The sequence below is a fragment of the Triturus cristatus genome, chromosome 1_2 (genome assembly GCF_964204655.1).
Source record: "Triturus cristatus chromosome 1_2, aTriCri1.1, whole genome shotgun sequence".
In the NCBI taxonomy this organism is placed as follows: Eukaryota; Metazoa; Chordata; class Amphibia; order Caudata; family Salamandridae; genus Triturus; species Triturus cristatus.
In genome coordinates this window covers 1,154,766,103-1,154,793,043 of record NC_140580.1, presented here as the reverse complement: position 1 = coordinate 1,154,793,043, position 26,941 = coordinate 1,154,766,103, and the positions used below count along the sequence as shown (strand labels likewise).

General features: G+C 46.2%; 1 protein-coding gene across 2 annotated transcripts in view; it reads left to right on the top strand.

Moving 5' to 3' along the window:
* The window catches only part of NUP214 (nucleoporin 214), a 385,271-nt gene that overhangs the window by 319,651 nt on the left and 38,679 nt on the right, over positions 1 to 26,941 (top strand). For both annotated transcript variants that reach the window (XM_085613954.1, XM_085613953.1), the window contains one exon: positions 26,494 to 26,663. In XM_085613954.1, coding sequence (XP_085470080.1) covers positions 26,494 to 26,663 — 170 coding nt within the window. The remainder of the gene's footprint in view (positions 1 to 26,493; positions 26,664 to 26,941) is intronic.

Here is a 26,941-nt window from a genome sequence, read left to right as displayed (position 1 = left end):
TGCACACCTATTTTCACCAGTTTTGTTCATTATCCAATGTTTGTCAAAGTTTTATGCTTGAGCGTGCAAACCGGAAGCGCGGCCTGCCCAAGTGCCACGAATACGTAAACACAATAGAAGCTGAAGCGAAATTTACACTCCACCGCCGGATGCACAGCCATTTACGTGATTAATAACCAACATTTCAACTTTCTCCACGTTTCAACAATACGTTTTTATTCCAAGTAATCCAATTCATATTTGTTCACATTTTTTCACTTTTCATCCTAACACATGTGCGACGTTTATGTGTTCAACAATTTCTCGTGCGCAGATATGCCGATCCGGGCCTTTGTCTAGCGCATGATGAATACATAAAACATCCAGAAGTTCGTTATTTCGCCCAATGCATTTCGGGCTATTTATAGCCCTTCTTCAGGGGTTCCCTTTAACAAGTCACGGCATAATCTCCTTCTCTCCATGTTCTCTTATTTCAAAGTTAGTCAGACAGAGTGCCATGTCGACTTTGTCTTTTTTCACTGCATCATGGCATGCAAGGTGCAGTGGCATGGCCTCGGTGAGGGGTTGCTAGGGAACCTTTTTGAGTCCTCATGCCGTAGGTACCAAGGGTACCATTTACTAGGGACTTACAGGGGGTCTGAAGTCGTGCCAATCATGGTACAGTTTTAGGGAAGGAGCACTGGCACAGGGGACCTGGTTGGCAGTGACCATGTGTACTTACAATCGAAACCAAATCATTTTCCAGGAAAAAAGTGGCGGGTTAACCATGTCAAAGATGCACTTTCTCACACTGTTGGTGCCTCGAGTGTAGCCACAATCTGAAGGCCTGCTCTGATTGTAGTGCCGTGAACCCGAAGGCCTTGAGGGAGCAATCCCTCTATCTCCTGGCAGCTTGGAGTGCCATGCCTTAACAATCTCTATCCCAGTTGAGATGAAGGGAGCGGTTGCAGAGCCCAAAATCTGCGTCACACTCAAAGACGTCGGGCCATTGAGGTAAGCCCCATCGGAAGAAGAAAAGCAAGAAGTGGAAGAGGACTTCGACTTCACCTCATCGATCAGCTGATGATAGGGGGGAGTGTCTGCATTGAAGACATGGCTCTGCGGTTGAGCCAGCACATGGGTCAGCGCTGCGCTTCCCTGAGTTTCTGGAAACCGGAGCGACCCCTGCTCAGCTTCGAGTTTTATAAGACCATGTGCCTCCTATTTGAGCGGCCCACTCCCTCACCTTCGGGCCCCACACGTTCGGGAGGGGCCCCTGCTGGATCCATGCCGGGGGCAGTGGGGATCCTTTGATCCACAGATGGAACCAGACTGGCGCCAGTTGTGCCATCTTGACCTTCCCCGACGCTGGTCTCAATGCTGACACTCCCAGCACCCACCGGCGGTGCCACCCCATTCTAATCTCCTACACGGAGCCGGATGGGTGTCGCCCGCCTCAGGCATCAATTGAAGCCATGCCTTCTAGGCCGGAGTCTGAGTCCTTTTCATATGGGATAGGGTTCGGGGAGGAGTGATAGGGGTCGCTGGACCCTGAGGAATACCAGACCTTTGACCCTAATGTGAACTGGTGTGAGGATTAGGCGGAAGCCAAGACTGGACACTTCTCCAAATACTGCCATGCTTTATCCCCCTACCATGGCCACGGAGGAGGGAGCACCCGTCACAATGGTGGTGAGGAGGGCGGACGAGGACCTGGACATTAGCCTGCCCTCTTTGGCAGTCAATAATGTCTTGATGAAGGTGTCCCCCTTGGAACTGCTCCCCTTTAATGAAGCCCTGCTTGGGACCTGGTCCAAGCCCAGTACAGGGGCTCCTGTGAACAGGACGATTGCCTTCTGCCACAGCCCGCTCCAGAGGACCCCAACTTCCTCACGCAGCACCCTACCCCAGAGAGCTTGGTGGTTCAAGCCTCCACCTCCCATGGCGCTTTCCCTTCTGCACCCCTGAGGCTGGAATCTTTAGGGGACAAGATGTTTTCTTATACCAGCCTGGCACTGTGGTTGGTGAACACCACATGCCTTTTGGGCCGCTACTCACATGCTCTGTGGGACACGGTTGCACTGGCGCTGCCTATGGTCCGGGAGGAAGCCTAGGTTAGCCGAGGCTATTGCTGATGGGAGTGATGCAGCCAAGTTCAGCATACGTTGTGGACTGGATACCACCGACTCACTGGGCAGAGCTGTTTCGATTGTGGCCTTACGGCACCAGACCTGGCTGAGGACAACTGGCTTTTCTGTGGATGTTCAAGCATCACTTCTGGACATGCCCTTTGATGGCTCCCATCTCTTCGGAGACTAAGTAGAATCTGCGCTTTACGAACAGCAGGGCTACGGCCAAGTTCTTGGGCCTTTACAGGTCCCATCGCCACTCCCAATCCGCATTTCACTCCTTTCGTGGCCACGGAAGGGGCTTCCAGCCGCGTCTGTACCCTCCCAGCCACTGCAGCACACAATCTTCTCAGCCTCTGCATGACCGAGGACTCAGTGCTCACAGACCTCATGGGTAGAGCAGCCAGAGGTCAGACTTGTCCCCCCCCCCCCCCCACCCCCGGCAGCCACAGTTATAGTCCGCCCCTTTATCGTCATAGGCATACAGTGGGTGGAAGGATCTGACATCACTTGCATTACTGACGGTCTATAACATCGGACCAATGGGTTTTGCAGATTGTCCGCAGGGAATTCTCTCTCCCCTTCGAGACTACCCCTCCACCCATGCCACGTGCTTGTGACTGGATACCGGAGGACCATCTTTTTTTGCTCCGCCAGGAAATTATGCTCTCTTGGCCGAGGGAAGCCATCGAGAGGGTGCCGACACCAGAAGTACGTCGTGGTTGTTATTCCTGTTACTTTCTGATGCCCAAGAAGAACCTGTGCCCTCTCAATTTCCTCCTTAGGAAGGAAAAATTCAAAATGCTCACTCGTTTTGTGTGCTCTGGACCAAGGAGACTGGATGGTGGCATTGGACTTGCCGGATGCATATTTGCACATTCCCATCCTGCCTGCTCCCAGGCGTTACCTGCGGTTCACGGTAGACAACAAGCATTTTTAATTTGCTGTACTCCCTTTTGGCCTTAACATCGCCCCTTGGGTGTTCACCGAGGTGATATCGGGGTGGTTGCAGCTCATCTGCAAGGATCAGGGGTGCCAGTCTTCCCTTATCTTGACAACTGACTGTGGGCTTGCTGTAGGTTGTCGTCTTCTTACCTCCAGACTATTGCAGACCTGCATTTGCTGGGGTTCACTATCAACATGCTGAAGTCACACCTGGCTCCCTCTCAGGCACTCTTTCATCTGAGCTGTTCTGGTTGCAGTGCAGTTTCAGGCCTATCCTCCTGAATGGCGAGTCCAGGATATTCAGGCTATGATACAGATGTTTCAACCTCTATCCTGGATCTCAGTGAGATTTACTCTGACGCTGCTGGGCCTCATAGCCTCCTGCATCCTGCTTGTGACATCTGCCCGCTAGCATATGCGGGCTCTGCAGTGGGACCTAAAGTGCCAGTGGGTGTAGCATTAGGGAAATCTCTCTGACATAGTCCAGGTATCGGAAGAAACTGCAAACGCTCTGCAGTGGTAGTTAACGAACCGCGATTGGGCCTGTAGCAGTCCCCTTTTCCTTCCCCAATCACATCTGCCCAGAGAGTCATTGAGCTTCAGGCTTTGTCATCCAAGCCTCCATACTTAAAGATCTACCCAGATAAGCTGGTTCTATGAACTAGAGCTTACATGCTGCTGAAAGTAGTCACTCTCTTTTTTGTAGGTCTGTTCATCACCCTGCCAACTTTTTACACTTCACCACATCCCTCTAAAGAAGAGGAGCGACTTCACCAACTGGACCCAAAAAGAGCATTGTCCTTTTACCTTGACCGCAAGAGAAAGTCCCTGGTGAATAACCAACTCTTCATGGAGTATGTTGGAGGGGGAAAAAGGAAAAGGCTGTGCAGAAGCGAACCATCTCCAGGTGGATCGTGCTCTGCATTAAAATCTGCTATGCGTGGCCAAAACGCAACCCCCTGAGGGCTTGCGGGCTCATTCCACCAGGGCCAAGGCCGCAACCACTGCATTAACATGCACAGTCCTGGACATCTGCCAGGCAGTAACTTGGACCTCTCTGCACATGTTCACAATGCAGCCTGAACTGTCCGGTCCATTGCACTTTGCTCGTTCAGTCCTGCAGGATATTTTGGTGTGAAATTGTTTTGCAGACCCACCTCCGGGGAGGTATTGCTTGGGTATATATTGTAAGGTAAGGAGTCTGCTGTTTAGAAGTTCGGCAGATCAACAAGTTACTTACCTTCGAAAACTCCTTATCTGGTAGAGATTCTATCTAGCCCAGATTCCTTACCGACCCCCTCCCCCCCCCCTCATCTTCCCCGCTCTGTAAACGGATTTCTAGGGATAGCGTTTTCCCCTTTCAGGCCCCTGGTTTTCCACACCAGTGGTCCGTGGTCTTTGTGACGTCGCGCTCCTGTTGTTGAAAGTCAGGAAAAGTAACTGATATCAGTGCGCCGAGGTGGCGCCTCTATAGGCACGACGCCACCTACTGGCGTGCAGGGATACTGCTCACAAACATTTCCTGGATCCAGTCTGATGCCTGGAGATAATTCTAAGGAAAGGAATCCTGGGCTAGATAGAGATTAAATTTCTGTTGGCATTTTCAAAGAATTTCGATGTGTAATCCAGTGAATCGCAGTATATTGTTTCCCTGGTGGGAACCACAGTTATTTCAGCCAGTAAAAGGCATTTATTTTGTATTTCATGAACTTTGGCCACAGTCTAGCTAATATTTTATCTTAATTCATACCCTAATACTTGTTTGTGCCACATTTGGAACTACTATTTTCTAGCATTGGATCATTCATAGATTCACATACTTGAGTTATTCCCAATCACCAGACTGGAAACCCTTTGTAATAATGTTTATACAGCAGTGTACTTTTTACATTCAGTAACTTTGATCTTTTCCCAAACCATCTACATGCTATCCACATCATTGTAAATGATCCTAACTTCAGAAAATCTGAGACCAGCGCCCTCATTTACGGAGCCTATATATCTCATTTACAGAGCCTATGCAACAAGGGAAGTTGCTGCTCTTGGTGGTACTTTTGTGAAGTTTCCTTCATGTTAAAACTTGCAAGGCTACCTCAGAATAAATGCATCCGGAAAACAACCAAAAAATTGAGAGTTTGATTTATGTTATCCCTACGGCTACATTTAATATTCCGATTGATACTTCTAACCACAGATTCCTCGCCTTTTGACCTCATGCGGCAGTCTGAATCTGGAAAATTTTTCAACAATTGCTACTGCACCCCTAGGTGGCTCCATCAGACACTGCTGCACCATCATCCTGTTTGTGGAAGTGCTAAGCAAAGCCTTCTGTAGATGCCGCCAATTCAAACTGATTTCAGTTCCATTTTTTTTCTACACTCTTCAACACAAATCAAGAGCTCCACTCCCGAACTTTGTTGGTTCTTCATCAACTCCCAAAGATTTTTCATTGGCTGCGTGATACGGATGTCTCCACCAAACACTACAGCTTTAAACCCTACATCACTTGCAGGAAGCAGATATCAATTACTGACCCACCTGACATCGGTCTTTGCTGTCTCAGATCCAGGCATGTTCTGAAGAACTGTCAAATGCTTTCTGATGCACCTTAAGGCCAACAGGGAACGGAATGGGAGAAGCTGAAACAGTTCAGGTTACAGGTTATAGTCCTTGGGTAAGTCTAAGGTGACATCCAAGGACCAATCTCAGCGCAAACACAGAAGTCCAGACGGGTTCCTCCTCAGCCCCCACTTCCCCCGTCGAGCTCTGCTCAAAGGGAGAGATTGTGCATTCTGCACTCATAAGGCTCCACACTTCGCTAATAATCTCACTCCATCGCCAGACTGCAGCTTTAGCCTGTGTGCCTGGAAATTCCTGGTCCATCTCTGACTCTCCAGCAGGTAGAGGCCTCCAAGGAGGCAATGCTGCAACTTTTCGTACACTTTTGGGTCCCCTCTGCACTTATTGCGAGATTACCAAGGAATAGACAGTGGCTTTTGAGGACTCTCCAGCAGTACCTTAGCCTTGGTGCCAGTAGCTCCTTTGCCATGAGGCCTTATGTGTCTCAGACTCCATAACAGACTTGCAAAATGTTCCACATGATGGGAATGTTGATAAGGAGGAGGCGGTCAGTTTTTGTATCTTCACAGATGATGGACTAAATTTAGACCTGCAAAATGCTAGTGGACTTGGCGATTCAACAGACAGAGAAATGGACTCTGCATCTGTGCTGCTCATTTTGGGAGGAGCTTCCTTTGAGGTTGTAGTAAGCAGGGAAGTAGAGGTGCTCGAACTGATTTCGCCAACTGAAGAAACTAAGGTTAGTCTTCTTAGTGAAAGTTTGCAGCCTAACCCTAAAACCTCCTAGCCTTTGCTGCCTTTTAATGAGGCCCTGACAGACATGCTGATTTCAGCTTGGTTGAAGACTTGTTCAGTTCAGCTGGTAACCTGTCCCATCACTAGGCACCATAAGCCATCTTCGGTTGATCCACCCTCCTTGACTCTGCACCACACTCTGTACAGCCTTATGGTTCAAGCTTCAGCAAGCAACGTCAACCTGGGTGCCTTCCCTATTACCTGCCTGATAGCGAATCAAAATGCATTAATGTGCTCAACAAGAAGGTATTCTTCTCAGCCACTATGGCTTTGCGATCTGTATATGTAGTCCACCTGTTGGGCAGATACACACCTGCCGTCTGGGATATTTTGAGCAAGATCTTGCCTGCCTTCTCGGAACTCCTTCGCACAAACAATCCTTGTCGGACAGAATGCAGGCAAATTCATGGCTGTAATGGATACCACAAACTGTGATAGTTTGTGCTGTGGACACTTGTGTGGTAATTCGTCGTCACTCCTGAATGAGCACCATGTGTTTTTTGCGGTCGTGCAGGTATCCCTCATGAGCGTGCCCCTTGATAGCGCTAGTCTGTTTGGTCAGATGCATAAAAGTGATGGAAGAAGTGCTTGCAAATAATTTAAATCACTTGCAGTCACTCTGGGTAGCATTTAGGCCCATTGTTGTTTGTCCACTATGCCATTCTACACAGCAGCCCCCCTTATTCAAATCAGTACTGACCATGGTCCTAATGGGAACAAATCATCCTGAAACATGGACTGTTCCCAAAAGAGAAACTGATAAATCTCTTTTATTTTTGATTGTAGGCTAACACTAGCCTCCCAGGTCACCAAAGTTACTATATCTTTCTTCGGGTATTTCCTAAACCTATAGAATCTTCACTTTTGCCCACCAGTAGGAAGAAAATAGTGGTCCAAGCGGCGCTTGTCACTCCTGGATTACAATAACTCTCTATCTGATAGAGACGTCTAGCTGCAGATTCCTTACCTTTGAATTATCCCCAGGTGCCAGACTGGATCCGGAAGCTTTACTACAACAGTACCTCTGCGCATCTGTAGAGGGCGTCATTCGTCTTCGTGACAATGACATCCACCGAATGCGACATTGACGGAGTCAATATAGGCCCTCCCCTTACGCCTGTTTCTTTCTTTCCGTGCTTCCACACGGATCCAGTGTGGTACCTCTGGCCATTTTTGGCCTATCTCAACGTTTGCTGACTACACAGTGTGCTTTTTTCAGGTTCCTGTGGACTATGATGTCAACCCCACAATCAATCAATCAATCAATCAGGGGTTTGTTAAGCACAGCTACACACCTGGAAGGGTCTCAAGGCGCTGGGGGTGAGGTGGGGCAGCTCCTAGGCACTCCCGGAGTATCGTCGAAGGCCAAGTGGGTCAGAGGTCTTCCCTGGCCTTTAAGGGTACGTGCGGTGCCGGACGCTCATGGTGATTTGCCGAAGAACCAGGTCTTGAGGTCCTTCAGGAACTTGGAGAGAGTTGGTGTCTGGCGGAGGTGGAGGGGGAGGGTGTTCCATACCTTTTGAAGCGAGGAAGGAGAAGGAACGACTGTTCTGGTCTTCTTGATGCGTGGTACCGTGGCGAGGGAAAGCAGGGCTAAGTGGAGGGATCTTTGGGGTGTGTGGAACGAGGGGGTGTGTCATGTAGGCGGGCAGGTGTTGTGAAGGGTTTTTTGGGCGTGGGTGAGAAGTTTGAAGGTGATTCTCTTCTCGACGGGGAGCCAGTGTAGTGTCCGCAGGTGTTGGGTGATGTGGCAGTGGCGCGGTAGGTTGAGGACTAGCCTGGCTGCTGTGTTCTGGAGTTTGCGGTTAGGTTCTTGTTGAGCCCGGTGTAGAGTGCGTTGCAGTGGTCCAGTCTGCTGCTGATGAGGGTGTGGGTGACTGTTTTCCTGTGTTCGAGGGGTATCCAGTTGAAAGTTTTACGTAGGAGACGGAGGGGTTGAAAACAGGAACAGGTGACAGTGCTGATCTGGCAGTCCATTTTGAGTTCAGAGTCTAGGATGGTTCCAAGGTTGCGTGTGTGGTCCGCGTGTGGGGGTGGGTTCCCGAGGGCTGGGGGCCACCAGGTGTCGTTCCAGACATCGGAATGTGGACTTATGACGAGTACTTCGGTTTTGTCTGTGTTCAGTTGTAGGCAGCTGTTCTTCATCCACCCGGCGACTGCTTCCATTCCTTCTTGAAAGTTGTGTTACGAGATGGTGAGTTTGTTGGATAGTGAGAGGACCAGTTGCGTGTCGTCTAAGTACGATACGATGTTGAGTCCGTGTGATCTGACAATGAAAGATAGAGGTGCCATGTAGACGTTGAACAGAGTAGGGCTGATGGGGGATTCTTGGGGGACTCCGCAGGTGGTTGGCGTGGGCTCCGAGATGAAGGGAGGTAATCTGACCCGCTGCGTTGTGCCGAAGAGAAATGAGCGTATCCAGCCGACGGCTTTGTTCCAGATTCCTGCATTATGGATTCTGCGGGCTAGGGCGCGGTGTAAGACTGTGTCGAAGGCCGCAGAGAGGTGCAGGACGAATAGGGCCATAGTTTCTCCTCTGTCGAGGAAGGAGTGGATGTCGTCTGTCACGGCAATGAGGGTGCGTTCTGTGTTGTGGTTCTTCCGGACGCCTGATTGGGAGGAGTCGAGGATGTTGTTCTCGTTGATGAAGGAGTTTAGTTGGTTGTTGACAGCTTTTTTAATAACTTTCTCCAGATAGCGAGATCGGTCTGTAGTTCTTGAGGTCATTTGGGTCCGCCAATGGTTTCTTTAGGGGAGCTTTGATCTCAGCGTGTTTCTAGTCATCGGGGAAGGAGGCGGTCTCGAAGGATCAGTTGATTATTCTTTGTAGCTTGGGGGCGATGAGGTCTGCAGCTCTGTTGTAGATGTGGTGGGGGCAGGTGTCCATGAGGGCCCCGGAGTGGGTGGTCCTCATGGTCTTTAGGGTGTCTTTGATAGTGAGGGCGATCCAGCTGTCCAGCATCAGCTGTGTGGTGCAGGAAGTGGTGGATGGGGGTTCCTCGTGGAGGTGGTTGTTGTCGTGGATGGTCTTGATTTTGTGATGAAAGAAGGAGCTGAGTTTGTCACAGAGGTCCTGGGAGGGTGGGATGTCGGTGGACTCGCGGTTTGGTTGGGCGAACTCTTTGATTAGGCAAAAGAGTTCCTTGCTGTTGTGTCCGTGGGCGGAGATTCTGTCCTGGAGTGCTTTCTTCCTTGAGTGTCTGATGAGTTTGTGGTGGCTGTTTTGTAGTTGTCGGGATTCGCTGGGGTTTTGGAGTTCCTCTATTGTTTTTCGAGACATATGCAGGTTTGTCTGCATTCCTGGAGTTCGGTGGAGAACCAGCTGGCCTTCTTGCCATGGTGGATGGAGGATTTTTTGAGGGGGGCGACGGTGTTGGCGCAGTGGGTGATCCATTTGTGTAGGGTGTGAGCGGCAGTGGTGGGGTCGTTGTCTGAGACAGTGGGCGTGTAGCCGCTGAGGGTGGTGGTGAGCTGGTAGTCGGAGATCTTGTTAGTTTGTAACAAAAAGGGTACCCCTAATAAGGTTTCCTATATCGGGGTCTATATCACAATATGAAAATAACATCTAGGAAACCATGCTAAAACAAAGGACTAACAAAACTTCCAACCATTGAAACCACCAACCAATATATATCAATTAAAATATAAAATTTATTATCCTATTTTTCCAATTTTGACAAAAGTAGAAAACAATTAATGAGGGAAAATCATTTTATGTTGTACAATAAAGATAGTCTGAATATTTGTGACAATAATTGTCTCTGGATATAGTTATAAATTGATAATTTGTGTATACACAAAATTCAGCTATACATCAACTGTAAATTCAGCTATACATCAGCTGTACATCAACATAATGTCAATAACCATTTATATAGACATGAAAAGACAAAAGGGAGGAGGACAAAAAGACATATATTCAAAAGGACATATTCATATGACTTTCATGGCTAATGGTAAAATCGACGCACCTTTCAGCCTTGTGCCTTCATCAGGTAGCCATGGGATTATACAATCTGAAACATAAAAACGGGGAAGGGGGAAAAAAGAGAAGAATAAAACACACAAATACAGTTGTATGTGGGTTGTCGGTTGGTAGTCCTATTAATAAACACTTCATACATATTACATGTCTAAAACCATATTACTGTGTATTTACAAATTGACAATTTACATATGTCACAGGTAAAATGAAGGAAAAGAAAAACAAAAGAGAAAAATAAAAGAGAAAAATGTAGTATTTTCAAAGTGAAAGGATAATAGCAAACAGAAACTATAGATATGACAATGGACATATCATATAGAGATACAATGGTAGAAATTAAGCAAAAGATATATGTGGCTCATTGTTCATAGGTGGTAAAGTGAATCGAAAGAAGTATATAGACACCATACAGTGTATAAAACATGCCTTAAGTGTGCATATATCCCACATTAAAGGGTGCTGGCCAGATCTCAGAGATAAGTCAAATGATTACCTGTGGGGGGGGGGGGAGACTCTGCATATATTCATGTTTTAGTGGAAGTCAGAAATAGAATTGCAGCTGGAATGATGCGCAAATTCTATAAAGGAACATATGTCCAAAAAATTGCAGTGACTACTATATAGTTATAATTGGATAGTATGATATGATACTCGATTGATATGAAGTCTACTTACCCTTCCAAGGCTAGAAACGGTCTTGGAGGAGTACTCTGTTTAAAAAAAAATATATATGTATGTTCTTCCTGTAATAACGTAAAAAAAAGATTTTTGTGTGTTAATAAGAGCTTATAACAAAGTTTCCTTATGATAAAAACAAGGGCTATAGAGTTTGAAATAAGCCTAGGTAAGATAATTGTGGACTATGTTCAAACCCCTAACGCAAAGTCCACCACGACTATGCTATCCCCATATTAAGGATAGATTACTGCTAATAAATGGATGGCGGAACTAGAGAGCACAAGTCTTCGACAAATCGCATGTGGAATACTAACGAGAATGATAACCCCTAAATCAATACAACCGATCTACTATCTATATGCAAGACTATTTGTCAGTTCGGCAATACGGTAATGAGGGTACTCGATACCATGACGTACCTGGGATCGTATAAATGCTGCAAAACGCGGTAACTGCATGAAAGTCCGTACGTCTACCGCTGCGAAAATTATAGCTCAGCCGAGCTACGTGGACGAAAGCCTTCGTCAACTTGCGATAAATGCTGAGTACAGAGGTTGGTCACATGCAATCTTCGAGTCCCGTTCCAACAAAATGGCAAGAAAGAATCCCGGTCTCGCATGGAATTTGAATCGCACGCTGCCAGATTGCGCAGGTGCAGTACCTAACCCGGAAATGTGTCAGCAGAGTAAATCTTGATGAGTAAGGACGGCAACAGGCGCCATCTTAAGAGAGTCATTATAGCATTGCTCTGTCCAAGAAGTCGATGGAGACAAACGGTAATCGGATTTGACAAAAACGTGAAGACTCACTTGAGAAGGGAGTCTTAATCGGAAATATATAGCAAACTTTAACAAACATATGTTCATGAAAAGAAATATATTAATGTAAATGAAAGAAGAGAAAATTAATGAATAATAACAATCAATCAATTACAAATGAGTATTGACTAAATCCATACAGAGATAAATTTTGATCAATGAATGCAGATGAAAACTGTTTCATTTTGTTACTCATAGAAGAGAACAAAAACAGATGTTAAGATAGTTAGTAATAGGGAAACTAGAACTCCAATTATCATCTATATATTATTGTATCTTATTGCTTGACTACAGGGAATTTCACTATTCAGCCCTCTCATAGAAGTATCAAGGGTGAAAATCCAAAATACTTCCCTTTCGGATTTCTGTCCCATCTGGGCCAGTCATATGGATTTTCTCAAGAATGAGCCATTGAATGTCCTTTGTGGTATGATTCAGTTCCATATAGTGTTGAACTAAGGGAGCATTGATTTTTTTAGTCCTAATGGCTGACCTGTGTTCAGAAAGACGTGTAGCCATAGATCGTGAAGTTTCCCCCACATATGTCTGTTTACACGGACATGTGATAGAGTAGACTATATTGGTTGTTTTGCAATTCGTTAGAGATAGGAGACCTATATTCATTCCATTTATAACATGTTTTTTTAGTCTCTATTGCAAATTGACATGCCACGTATGACAAACACTTATAATTACCTACCAAAGGGGTGGTTCCATCAAGTGTACTCTTTTTCAGCTCTTTTACTGGAATCGTCATACGTGTCCGTGTGATCAAGTCTTTTAAGTTTTTATTTTTCCGATGTGTAAATAAAGGTTTTGGTATTTGCACAGTTCTATCCCTTGTCGCATTTAGGATATGCCAATTCGAATTAACGATATGGCGGATCTTTTCATTCAGGGTTGAGTGGCGAGTGTTGTCGATCATAGTATCGTGGCTCTTTTGTAAGAGTCACGTACGAGTCTGCTAGGATAGCCTCTATTTATGAACTTTGATTTCATTTGAGTGGCCCTGCTGTCGTAGTCAGTCAAGTTAGTGCAGTTCCTGCGTAATCGCAAGAACTGACCAAATGGTATACTTGTTTTCTGTGATTTAGGATGGTAGCTATTAAAATGTAGCAGTGTATTGCGTGCAGTAGGTTTTATATATAAATCAACTGCTAATTTTTGTTCATGTACTTTGATCATAATGTCCAAAAATTCAACATTACTCCTACTACTTAGTCGGAGATCTTGTTCCAATTCCTGCGTTGGAGCTGGGGTGAGCGTCTGCGGGAGATGTTTGCTTTGTAGGTGAAGTAGACGCATCAGTGGTCTGTCCATGGGAGTTCGGAGGTGTAGCTGAAGGAGATGGAGTTTCCTGCTGTGAAGATAGGGTCGAGGGTGTCCTGCTGAGTGTGTCTGTCCTGGTACGATCTGATTGAGTCTGATGACATGGAGGTTTTCCAGGAGGGAGACAGAGTTAGGGTCTTGGTGGCTGTCTAGGTGGAAGTTGAGGTCTCCCAGCACAATGTAGTCGGGGATGGCATGCGGGGTGAGTAGGTCGGTGATGGAGTCAGAGAATGGTGGGCAGGGTGCGGGATATCTTGAAGTGGAGGTGTTCCATAAGGTCCGTAGGCCCGTTGGTGTACGTGCTTAGGCGGAGGTTGGCCTTGTGGGCGATGGCGCCTCCGGGGCAGTTAGAGGGCTCCTTCCGGGTGATTCTGTATCCTTCGGGGATAGCGATCGTAATGTCAGGGCCTGAGGTGGCGCTTGTCCATGTTTCAGTGAGAAAAGCGACGTCGGGGGAAGCTGCTGTCGAGGAGGTCCCAGATTTCCGTGGTGTGTCTGTGGAAGGAGCGGACGTTGAGGAGGATGCATTGCAGGGCTTGGGCTATGGTGGGGATGTTGCTGGTGGGCGGAGGTGGGTCCTGGGTTTTGGCGATTTTGAAGGAGTGGTGGCAGTTTCGGCAGGTGAAAGGACCGTTAGTGTCGAGAGGTGAGGAGAGCTTGCAGTTGTTATTCTTGCTTCAGTAGAGTGTGTGGAGATCCGCTGGACTTTAGTGTTGGAGGACCACTGTTCCTGGTCGTTGTCGGGTCGCAAAGGGGCGCAGACTGGTTTGCCTTTGCCACGCAGCAGCCTCCATTAAGTAGAGATCGGGGAAGGGCAGGACAGCTGGGAGTCGGGAGGGGCCACAGCGGCGGCGGGAACCGGCAGAAGGGGCAGGACGTGGAGGAGAAGAATGGGAATAAGGGTAATAAAAGAGGAAAGGGGATAAAAAGACAAACAGGAAAAAATAAAAGGAGAACAAGCCACCAGCAAAAAAAACCATCAAGAGCAGTCCAGGGTGAGCCACGGGGCCTCAAACCGTGGTCTGTGTAGGCCAAAGCCAGAGCACTGCCTGGGGGAGCTGTGCATGGGGGGAGCAGGAACCCAGGGGGTGCATTTGGTGTCTGGGCATGCACCCGACTCTGAAGGGTATGACTTATCTTCGGTTATGGTCGTCGGCGTTGCAAGAGTGCCGCATGACTCGGTTAGCGGCATGGTGGTGGAAGGCATCTAGTCAGTCGCGGTCCTCTTCTCCCACCGAGGACCGTTCAAGGGTCAGCTCCCAAAGTTCTTCATCTTCGCTCTTGACTGGTAAGTCACGCCTCAGGTGGTTGGATTCGCGGTCTTCCCCAACTTTACAGCGTACGCGCAGTGTCTCTGCAAAACCCCTATTCCTTCGGTTACGGAATCTTGTGAGAATCTGCCCCATGCCTTCCAATATTCCCAGGCGCAGTGGCAACTCTGGATCGGATGAGGAACTACTATCTCTCCTTTCATGCTATTTTCGAATCTCCGCCTCCCTCTCGTGTGCATCTAAGCCCCAAGGAAGCTGTAGGAGCCTTGCCTGACTCCAAGCCGACAGGACCTACCTCTGTGTCAGTGAGTCCCTCTGGATTCGTCATCGAAGCCATCTCTGTTCAGCTACACAGCCCTTCAGGGTTCCCACCTGTGGTGCCAGTGTTGGACTGCCGACGTTGATGGTGCTGATCATCGCTGCTATTATGCCTCTCCTCCCCGATGCTGAGGGGTCACCTCTTCGACGTCGGGAGTGACGTCGGCAGAACAGTTCTTTTTGGGCTTCCTTCCTACACTTTCAGAGGAGCCCCTTGGGAAACTAGTATTTTGGTGCAGTCTCCGACAACACAAGTTACACTATTCAGCCTCCTCCAGAGTTTCATTGGGTGACTGACCTTGGTGTGACTAGTGGCCTCACTCTTCACCATCTTCAGGTTTGTTTTCTCCTCCTAGCCTCTTAACTGAGGCTAGCTCAGCTTTTGCTGAGCTTTTGCAGAGAGTTGCTGTGGTTCTGGAGCTTCCTTCTGTAGAGGTGGCCACTGATGCCCTAACTGGGGTGATTCATTTCATCAGGGCCAGATGGGAGCTGAGCCTGTGCTCGCCTTCAGTGAAGCCCTCTTTGATATTCTGTTGCGCTCTTGGGCTAAACCTGTTTCAAGTGCTTCCCTGGACAGCTCTCTAGCACATAGGCACCATCCTGCCCCTGGAGACCCACTATGTCTCTTCTGACAGCCTACTCCACACAGCTTTATGGTTCAGGCTGCTGCAGCCTCCCCCCGACATTGGCTACCTGCCTGGCGTCCCTCCAGACAGGGAGTCTAAAAGTCTAGATGCTCTTGGTCGATATATTTTTTCTGCCACCAGTTATGCTTTGTATTCCCTTAATACCACCTGTGTTCTAGTCCATTTTTGTCACGTGTTGTCGGATTCGATCTCATGCCTTCTCCCCTCCATCCCTCATGACACCTGGGACACTCTCGGGCAGCTAATTTGCTGATTCGCTGTGGCATGGATACCACAGATTGTCGGCCATGCCATGGCTCTTTCAGTAGTTCTTTACCGGCGTGCCTGGCTATGCACCTCTGGTTTTTCAGAGGCTGTTCAATCCACCTCGGTGGACATGCCATTCAATGGTCAGCATCTGTTTGTTTTTCAGGCTGACTCCGCTTTAAACCTTTTATGGGATATTCTGGGTGGGGCAAAATCTTAGGGCCTGCTTGTTATACCGTCCTCTTTTACCCATACTCCGCCTGTCCAGAGATAGTCTCCTTGTTTCCTTTTATATGTGAGCCTTTCTAGGGCGGTGCCCCTTGATTTCTTCTCTTCACTCGTCACCTTAGAGTGGTACCCGGTGTGGTGTTTCTGCCCCGGCAGGTATTTTCTTTTCTTGTTTTCTTACCCTGTTGATGACTGGTGGTGGTCCCTGGTTGTTTTTTGGGAGGGGTCTTATTTTTTTGCCTGTTGAGTATCTACGCCGGTGGCTACAGTGTTCTTTTGCTTTCTATCCAATTTCTAGTTACAGTATTTTCATGGTATTGTGTGGATGCACTGTTGCCTTGTTCCCTGTCCCAAAGGATACTTGTCCTTGAACTAAAAAGTATACCGAATACGATCTTGGGTGATGTCTGGATCCTTACTTATGATGTTACTTTGCTTATTGTCCGGGCACAGGTCGTCTTGTTTAAACGGGCACTTTCTTTTTGCTTCTGGTTTCTACGCTTGTTAGGCTGTAGACACTGCCTCTCCATCTGTTATTTCAGTTATTTACACTGGTTTCCCGGCTTGGACCTTCACTTGTGGCATTGGTCTTTCCTTACTTTTTCCTCTGTCTGGTCCACTGCTTCAGCCAAGTCCCTTCTCCTGTTGTTCTTTCTTGTAAGATGGGGACCAGTTATCTGAATAAGCCTCCCCTGTGTTGGCTTTGTTCAACTCGCCCTTTTTACAGTCCTCCGTAGTAGTCTTTATTTCTCTATTCTAGCGGGGTTGTTTCTCCCTTGCTCTTTTCTTTTCAACGATCTCTCGGCTGCCTGATCGTATCTGTTCAGTCGGTAGTGTTGTTTTCTGTCAGCCAATTTTGTTTTCTGGAGTGTGTGATTTCCACCCCCTCTGTTTCTTTTATACAGGAACATGTGGCTGGTTGCCAGCACACCCCTTGTCCCATCTTCGGTCCATGACCGATGTTGTAGGCCGTCTATAAGTGCCCTTCTTAGGCACATTTTATTTTACAACGATGTTTCTAGGTATGTGTGTACATGTATGTGTGTATATGTATGTGTGTGTGTGTGTATATATATATATATAATACCTCCCTTTATTAGGCATCTCTGTAGTAAGTCCTGTTCTCCTGCCTTTCTTATGGAGGAATGTGTTTTCGCTCTCTGCATTGCTTGCTTTTATGGCTGGGGGCTTTGTCTAAGTAGTTTTAACTGATGTCCTTGACTCTCCACCCCGTTCTCTTGGCCCGGTTGGCATTAGGGGAGGGATGTAGTATTTATTATGTTTATATGGAGTGTTCTTTCCAGCTCGCTTTATTCTTCTGCCATGGTATCTTTTTCCCATGTTTTTTGCAGTTGCGGATTTCTGTTCTGTGCGGGGGTTCTATACAACATTTCTGGTGGAATGTCTTCTCCCTCACCTCCTTTCCTGGCAGACGGTCTCTTTCTCCTCTTTTCTTATAGCAGACTGGATTTTTTTTTTTTTGCAAAACCTTTTTTATTGGATTTTGGAATTATACATGTCATACAACAATCAGAATCCTCTGCTACTGCATTACAATTCATATCAACATATCTGCATTGGATAGCCGAGTGTCCGTTGATGGGGGGAGGTTGGACTGCCTCTCTGCCTCTGAATGATATGCTGGGAAACATACTTGAGGATGCTGTTGAGAGGGTTGCGGAGTCACCCATACCCGTATGACAGTTGCTAGTCTTTCTTTCCCTATATAGGGAAGTGCAAGATGGTAATCCAGGTTCTGAACTGAACTGGGGATCTATAACTCTGGAAGAAATGGGGCAGGGGGGGAAGTGGGGTAGGGGTAGGCGGGGCGAAGCTCCAGGTTGTTACGTTAACTATGGGCAATGGTTCCCAACATTACTTGTGGTGCGGTCCCCTGAAGGCGGCCGGAGGGGTGAGCTAGTGTGGAGGAGGGGGATTTTGTGAAGGGCAAGGTGCACTGCGCCCTGGCTCCGTCCGGGTGGCTTGCGGGGATTCCCCGCTGGTAGGTTGTGTTTGCGTGAAGTCATGAAGGAGCATCGCCCAGTCCAATGATATGGGGTGCCGTCGCATACCGCAAGGTTCCTCCTGCCTGATAATATCTTCTTCGACCGTGCCCCATTTCTTTACCGCCCCCCACCATGCTGCTATTGGGGGGGGGGGGGGAGGGGCCCCGGTGAGCACCAGTGCATTGCTATACTATGCTTTTCTAGGAGTACGGCTAGCATTGCAAATTTGGTTTCTACCTTTTTCGGCTTCTTGTGCCTAAAAATGGCAAGGGTGCACGCCTCCCACGTGTGGAATTCTGTCAGACCTGTGACCTTTTGTATTGTAGTGTGTACTGTTACCCAAAAGGCTTGTATCGTGGGGCATGTCCAAAACGTGTGGATAAATGGGGCATCAGGAGTGTGGCAGCGGGGGCAGTCAAAGTGTGACGGGTAGAAGCGCTTAAGTCTTATAACGGACTGGATAGCCTAGTCTGGTAACTTCGTGGGATCGGTTCGCAGACCCTCCTCCGGGGATGGTATTGCTTGGGCATCTCATCCAAAGGTAAGGAATCCGCGGCTAGACGTCTATATCTGATTAATAAGTTACTTACCTTTTGTAATGCCTGATATGCTAGAGACAAGATCTAGCAGTAGATTTGTTACCGACCCCCCTCCCCCCCCCCCCCTTCAATTCTGCGAACTGATTCTCCTTTTGTTTCAAGCTCCTTTTTATGCACTCTCGTGCCTTTCATTGGTACCTATATATATATATATATATATATATATATATATATATATATATATATATATATATATATATATATATATATATATATATATATATATATATATATATATATATATATATATATATATATATATATATATTGCTCCAAAGTTGTCCACCTGTAAGTAGCACTCGACCAGCAGCTTGATTTATGTGTAGGTAGGGACGGGGATTCGCTTGTAGGAGCCGCTCCGTAGTGGATTTGCCTGATGCGTTTCGAAGCTCCATATGCTTCTCTTCAGAGGCTTTAACGGAAACGGTGTGCACAACCGCTAACCCACTTCGCCATTTAACATATGACACACCCACCAATGGGAGGCTCAAATGAGACTGTGCATTATGGGAAGTGTAGTGCGGTGTATGCACCACCCCGGAAGTCTTGTGGGCCACGAAAGTGGAACAGCAGCCGTACATAGGATCGAGGACGGGCCCACTTGCAGGGTCCATATAGGACTTGATTATGTGCTTTCCGCACTACACTTCCCATAATGCACAGTCTCATTTGAGCCTCCCATTGGTGGGTGTGTCATATGTTAAATGGCGAAGTGGGTTAGCGGTTGTGCACACCGTTTCTGTTAAAGCCTCTGAAGAGAAGCATATGGAGCTTCGAAACGCGTCAGGCAAATCCACTACGGAGCGGCTCCTACAAGCGGATCCCCGTCCTTACCTACACATAAATCAAGCTGCTGGTCGAGTGCTACTTACAGGTGGACAACTTTGGAGCAGAATATATATATATATATATATATGTTTTTTTTTAAAAAAAGATTCTTTTTGGGCACACTGTTTCCACAGCAGTTCCTATACGTGACTCCACGTTTCAAGATGGGAAGTAGTCGCAGAAGAAACTGATGTCAGTACATCAGGAGAGGACTTATATAGACTCTGTCGACGTCACATCCGGTGGACGATGTCGTCACAGAGTTGCTCGATGCCCTCTATCCACACACAGAGGGACTGCTGTATAAAAGTTTCCGGATCCAGTCTGCTGCCTGGGAATAATTCAAAGGTAAGAAATCTGCAACTAGATCTTGTCTATACCAGATAAGGCAATACCAAAGGTAAGTAACTTATTTGTTTATGGGGCTATGTATCACTAGCAAGACTCCAGATAGCCCAGTAGATGGCTATTAGACTTATTTTAGGTATTAGCAGGAAGAATTCATTTGGGTCTCATCTCGCTAAGCTTTCCTGGCTCCCTTTTCATAAATGCATGATTTTCAAAGGTCTTAGTTTGGCATACCCTGGATTAGGGCTATTTTTTAGGAAAATAAAATCAAAAAATGCATTCTCACCTGGTTTAAAGATCCAAGACAATGCTCTTTAAACATCCCCAAAACCAGAAACATTTTTTCCTGGAACAAGGGCCTTTCTTTCTGTAGAGTGAAATTTTGGAACAGTCGTTCTCAATAGTTCAAGGAAGACGTCTCCCACTCTAAATTGGGGGCATTTGAAGACTTGGTTATCTGGTCAGTCTTTTTGATTCCATTCTTTTTCTTCTCTATCGTCTTGCAGGTTGATGATCTTTTCTTTTTCCTTCAGGTGTCTCAACAGTGCCGGATGCAACTTGTGGTTGTTGTTTGCGCTTACCGATCCTTGTGCAAATCTGAGCTCACCCTGTGTATAAAATGGGCCTCTGTGCTGACATTAAACACCATAGATGACCGAATACAATTCACGTCGGAAATATTAGAAAGCAGGATTACTTTCTTAGACGTGTAAATCACTTTAACCAACAAAGGATTAGAAACTGATATATTTCGAAAGACGACAGATAAAAATAACATGCTACATTATAACAGATTTCACCAAGCTTCTTTAAAAGAGCATCTACCAACATCTCAGATGTTAAGAGTAAAAAGAATAACATCAGATCCGGAAAAATTGAGAAAAAGAATAGATGAAATGGCAAAAAGGTTCCTGGATAGAGGATATCCGGAACCCTTTGTAGAGCGGGCTAAACAGTGCTCCCTTTCAACTTCAAGAACGGATCTTTTGAAAAATACTACTAAACCAATAAACACCAGAATGGAGATAGTATCAATATTTTCTAATCTAAGCAGCAGCTTTAAGAGAATAATCAACCACCATTGGCCAATGTTGGGGTTAGAACCAGATTTCAAATCTATGTTCGTACAGCCACCTATGTTCGCATACACCAGGAGTAAAAATTTTGGAGAAATCCTCAATCAGAAACTAATTACTCCACAAATAGCTAAAGGAGCTAGACCAGGCATGAACTGTAATAATTGTAATAACATCATAAAAGGAACCAGAATACCACACCCGATGAAGGGATACAACATCAAACTACGCACCTTTGCCACATGTGATACAACTAACGTCATATACCTTTTAAAATGCCCATGTGGCAAAGTTTGTGGGAAAGACTGAGCGAAAAATTAAGACGCGGATAAATGAACACAAATCTAACATAAGAACAAAGAACATGAAATCAGTGGTTGCTACGCATTTCATGGAACAACAGCACAATATATCGCAACTAAAATTCCTAATATTGGAAACCGTCCAAAAGATGGAAGGAAGAGACAACAATAAACATCTTTTGCGACGAGAAAACTTCTGGATAATGAAGCTGCAATCATACAAGCCATATGGGCTCAATGATCGTATTGAATATGCATGTTATCTTTAATGTAGAAAGGACATTTCATGTCCTTCTGAGTTCTGTTTGCGGGTACCTTTATATGTTGATTGAACAATCTAAATACAGTCCCGCTTGATTTCATGAGATAATAGTATTGCTTTACTACACTTGAACACGTATACATGACCGCCATCGTATATAAATAGTCCATCATCTATGCCTAGTAGGTCAGGACATTACACACTAGAGTAGTCCGTTTTCAATAGTAATTACACCTTGCATGATCTTGTTGAACCGCGAGCAGTGAGTAGAAATTAGAACAATCTGTTTTTTTACATTTACCAAGCTTCAGTGATACCTTGGCAACCGCGAATGACGTGCAGACATCTGATTCGGTATAAGATCCAATCAGAAGTATGGGTTCTCCAAACACGGAAATGCGGAGGTCTAATACTACACGCGAACGCTACGAAGGAGACGCCGGTATCTGACAGCCTACAGAAAAACGAGTAAGCTGATTTTTCGGCGATTATATAAGCTTGGTATAACGTGTTTAGAATTCTGGGAGTAATCTAATCGCTGTCACTTCCATTTTAGGACAGCGCAACATGTTGAACGCTTAGTATTGTGAGTAAACCATTTAAGCTCATGGGATTTGGACACAAGTGAACACGCGGATACTCTTTACAAATCCACATATCACCACTATAACGAAACACGCACCATATTACACTATAGGTCGACAGAAGCAATATTCATGGGTATACCACAGGGTGATTAACTGTGAAATAGATTGTTTATGAATTTAGATTAAATTTAACAGTGTATATAAATATAATGTGACTATATCAAGGCTGCTGATTGAAGTATATATAACTGGAATAACAAAATGCATAATATCTCATGAAAAGTATGTGTGCTATGATTTTTTGTAGTGATGCTCCCTGAAGAAGGGCGAGTAGCCCGAAATGCATAGGAGCTACAAAGATGTAATGATAAAAATTCAGGAAGCTTCATAAATGAATTGAAATGAAAAGAATTTCAATGAAGTGAGAACGGAAGTAGAAATAAAGAAATACGTGAAAAATCAATTTTCTGTTGTGAAACTTTCTTAAGTCCTGAAATCAGGAATACCGGAGTGCCCATGGGGATGCGACCAACTTTGGAAGCACAATTAAGCATTCCTCTGTGTAGAGTGGCACAGTGGATGAAAAATGATGAGCTGGAATATTACCTAGCATGATTGCCAGTGTCACTTGGACGCTTACATCCCCTGACCTTTGTGTGTTTGTTGTAATACTGTATGTGGCCATGCCCAGACATGGGTCCCATATGACGCAAGCTATCCCTCACTGATGAGGACCAATTAGGCTGAAACATGGGGTTGCTTGTTCTCCTTTTCGAGTTTGCCTTGCCTGGCACTTCAGGATGGATTGTTAGCATGAGAAGTAGGAGTAGTACTGATTTGCAAAAGGTGGGCCTCTGTCCAGATGGGCATAGTGGTAAGAAAATGATGAGTTGGAATGCTACTCTCCATTGCCAGTGGGTTTAGACTATTTGTAGGCATTCCTCTCATTATCTTGTGAGTTCGTGGCTGTTTGGTGACGAGGTAAACTCCACTTCAGAATGATTTAAAGATAGCTGTGCCATGACCTGATCTTGGGCTTGCTCTTTTCGGCCCACCAGTTTCATCTACAATACTGCAAGTTCATTGGGTACTCCCAGGGCCCAACCCATGCAGTCTGTCCAGCTCTTTCGCTGCCCCATTGTGGCAGCAGTGGACGGGGCTACTATCAGCAGGGATGGTCTCCGTCTTCCTCATCCCTTGCTGCAGCTGCTGCCAGTCTGCTCTGGCTCAGATTTCAGAGTCACCTTTGGCCGAGTGAGGTGGGGGATGTGGGGGGCAACGTGCTTTTTTCTGTCCTACTGGTGTGCAGTTACCTTGGGCCAATGTGTCCTGGAGGTTCATTCATGGTTGCGCCCTTCCCATTCTATCAACACCCCACCCTCTTACAGTTCCTCCTGTGTTCACTAAGACCAATGCAGAATATTACTCTATCCTTGCCTAAGATGCTCAGTCATTGCTGGATAAATGGGCAATAGAGAGTCCCCAGGGAGGAGAAGAGCAACCAATACTACTCCCATTACTTGGTAGCCAAAAAGGGTGGTGGCTTAGACCAATTTTGGATCTTTGGGTCTTGAACACCACCTTTTGTAAAAAGTAAAGATGCTGACTCCGGTCCTCTTCGTCCTTGACCCTGGGAGCTGGATGGTATTCTCTGTTGTCCTGTAGGAACCGTACTTTAATGCTCCCATCCTGCAGTCCATCAGGCAGTTCTTCTGTGTTGTCGTTTTCAAAACCCCTCCTGGCCCAATGTTTTCTGCTGGTGTCTTGTGCCCATTCTCAAATGCAGGCTTTGCAGTTGAACCTTCGCTTTCACTGAGCTCACTGCTGGGGGTGCCTCTCAGTAGCCATACAAATATTCCAAGTATCGGACAAGGCGACTCAGGATGAAGGATTCCAAACTTACTGCGGTACACCATTCTTCGCACCCCCATCTCGAGCTCGCAGTGGTGACTGATGTATCGACTACGGGTGGTAGGTGCCATTTTTACAAGGTGGAGATAAACGCTATCTGGTCTTCACTAAAGCAAAGACACTACTCAGTGTTCTGGAGCCGTGTGCCATCTGATTTTTCCTCAAGGCTTTCTGCCTTCCCCCAAAGATCTGTGCATGTTCTTGTGGCCAATACAGATACAGTGTGGTACTGCAACAAATAGGGTGGTGTGAGCTCACTTGTGCTATGCCAGTAGGTGCTGTCACTGGTTGGTCCTTCAATGAACGTATGGGCTCCTGGACACTAGGGTGAACAACTTCTGCAGTTGCCATTCACCCAACGCGTGGTATCTGCATCTGAAGGTGGTTCAAGGTGCATTGGCCCAGTAGGACAGTTCTTGGTTAGATTTTTTTTACCACATCTCAGAACACCCATTGGTGTTTGGTTTTTTTGGGAATATTTTTATTGTGTTTTCAAACAGATGAAACAGCCACGTGCATAGAGTTAATAGTTACAATAAAACCTTGCATCGACACATTGCGTCTGATTCTTACAGTGGACATTCTTGTAGGTCATGCATTGCAAGTGATATGTGCCGAGAGTTACAGCAATACAGTTGGTGATCAGTTTGTCGCTGCATTTCCTGTTTCTGAAAGTCAGGATAGGCCGGACTCAACTCATGATAACCTCAGACTGGACATGGAGGGTCTTGCACTCTGACCTGCTGAGTCTGAGCGTCTGCAGTGCACCTCTTTGAGAAACTTGCTCTCCCAACAACAGGGCAGGGTTCTACTCACGAACCTCCACAAACCCACCTCCTTACGTGGCTATTGAGCAGAACCATCCGAGCGGTTTTGATCTGTCCGTTTTGGCAGTTTGCTTTCCTGCCACAAAGTCGAACTATCCTGAACACTGGGTAAAATTTGCAACCTGATGCGAGGACCATCTGGTCAATCCACTTCAAGCTAAACCTTCTGATGTTTTTTAATCGTCCAGCCTTTGGCCTGACAAGGGTTTGTTATGGGCACCATTGAATGGTTTTTTTCACACTATTGACCTTTCTACATGTACCTGATTAGCCCTGTTTTTATTTACGTCACCAATTTTTTTTTTTAATGGCTTACGTACGTTTCCTCATGAGCTTCTGTTGTGCGGCAGTGGACCATACTCTGGTTCTTACCATATTAATGTGCATGCCATTTGATAGTATGCATAGCTGTTCTTCCTGGTTACTAGCTATTAAAACTGCCTTCCTCATTGCGATTACTTCTGTACACCATGTCAGTGAAAATAATGCGCTGTCTGTACAATCACCATCCAACGGCACCTTTGCAGACAAGCTGGTGCTTCAGACTGTTTCCTTACCATGTGGGGCAATCCATTAGGCTCCCCACCTTCTTCTCTCTGCCACATCCCTCTAAGGAGGAGAAGCTTCACTGGTTGGACCCCAAAGGAGTCCATAGCTTTTCTTGCAATCAGACTAAGCAGCACCAAGTGGGTGACCAACGCTTTGTGGGGTTCTCTGGTGCTAATAAGGCAAAGGCAGTCTAGAAACTGACATTATGCAGATGACTCCTCATTTGCAAAGATGTACTATGCTTATCAGAATTATTTCCACTACTACAGCCTTCGCCAGAGGCCTTGTGGTTCAGGACATCTGCAAGGCAGCAACATAGGCGTTCATCCACACCTTCACCAGCTACTGCTCTAACTCTCAGGTCTATAGGCAGGGACATTTTGATGACTATGTGGTTAAAAATATCCATCAGAAGAGCAAGTTACTTACTAACTGTAATGCTCTTTCTGGAGAATACCATATCTGACTGCTGTTTCCTCAGTCACCGGGAACCCTCCTGGTTCTGTGAAGTGACATTCTAGGTATTAATTAGGTTCCAAATTAGATTTTGTACACTGTCATTGTTCTCAATCTGTTACTAATGCTTCATGTTAACGGCTACAATACTTGGTCGAAGCATATCTGCTTGGTTATGGCACCTATATACCGGTCCACGCTGTCACTTCCGAAGGTGGGACAAGGCTGCCATGGAGGCCTCTACGGCACGCTGTAGCAATTGCTAGAAAAGGTCTCTTGATCCAGTTTGGCAGCTGAGCGAATTCAAAGTTGAGGAATCTGTGTTTAAATTAAGTTTCCACCAGAAAGAGCGTTACCAAAAGCAAGTAACTTGTTTCTTTACTACAGATGTCCAGATTTTTTCATCTTTCATTCCTCTGCAGCCTGCTTGCTTTCGGTGTTCACTGCACTCAATTATGTGTGACAGTGCAAAGGCTATGTGCTGGATAACAACGTTACTTACCTGTAGTTCTTCAGCTAGGTTGCCCCGTTCTTACTTCCAAGATAGAATCTAACATTTATTCTGCACCTTACTGGTCAAAAACTTTGATATGATAGGAGTGTAAACGACACCATTCCCAAAGAGATCGTTTGCATCTGTTTAAAAAAAATAAAACACTATTTGATATTTATGATAGCAGGTACGTAGCTTTATTTTGTTGTTATGCTATAAATGGTAGGAGCTGATGGCCAGGGTTTGTTTTAACAGAGTTTCTTACCTTTGTTGCTGATGGTTGTCTTTCTCTTAATTCTAGCTTTGGTAGCACAAACAACACAACAACATTTGGCAGCATTGCCAGCCAGAGCACTCCTACCTTTGGCGCACTGAGCCAGCCACCGTCTGGGTTTGGGGCACCAAGCAGTGGATTCTCTGGCTTCGGGTCACCTGCAGGAGCTTCCAGTGCTGCCACAGGAAACACAGGAGGTACAGAGGACATGGGTGGAACTACAATGGGTGAATATGGGGAAGCAAATAGTAACAGAAACAAATTCTAATGTTTTGCTCTCTCAATTTACTAATTAGTGGAAACTATTACCTACCTGTGAATGAATCAAACGCTCAAGGCTGCCACAAACAGAACTGTGTATGCACTTCTCAGTGTTGTAGTTCCTACCTGCGGCAATTTATTCCCTCAATACGTACCAAGTTCTTTGCTTCGCTCAGACCTGCATGGGTTGCCTTGTTAAACTTAAATTGAGCTA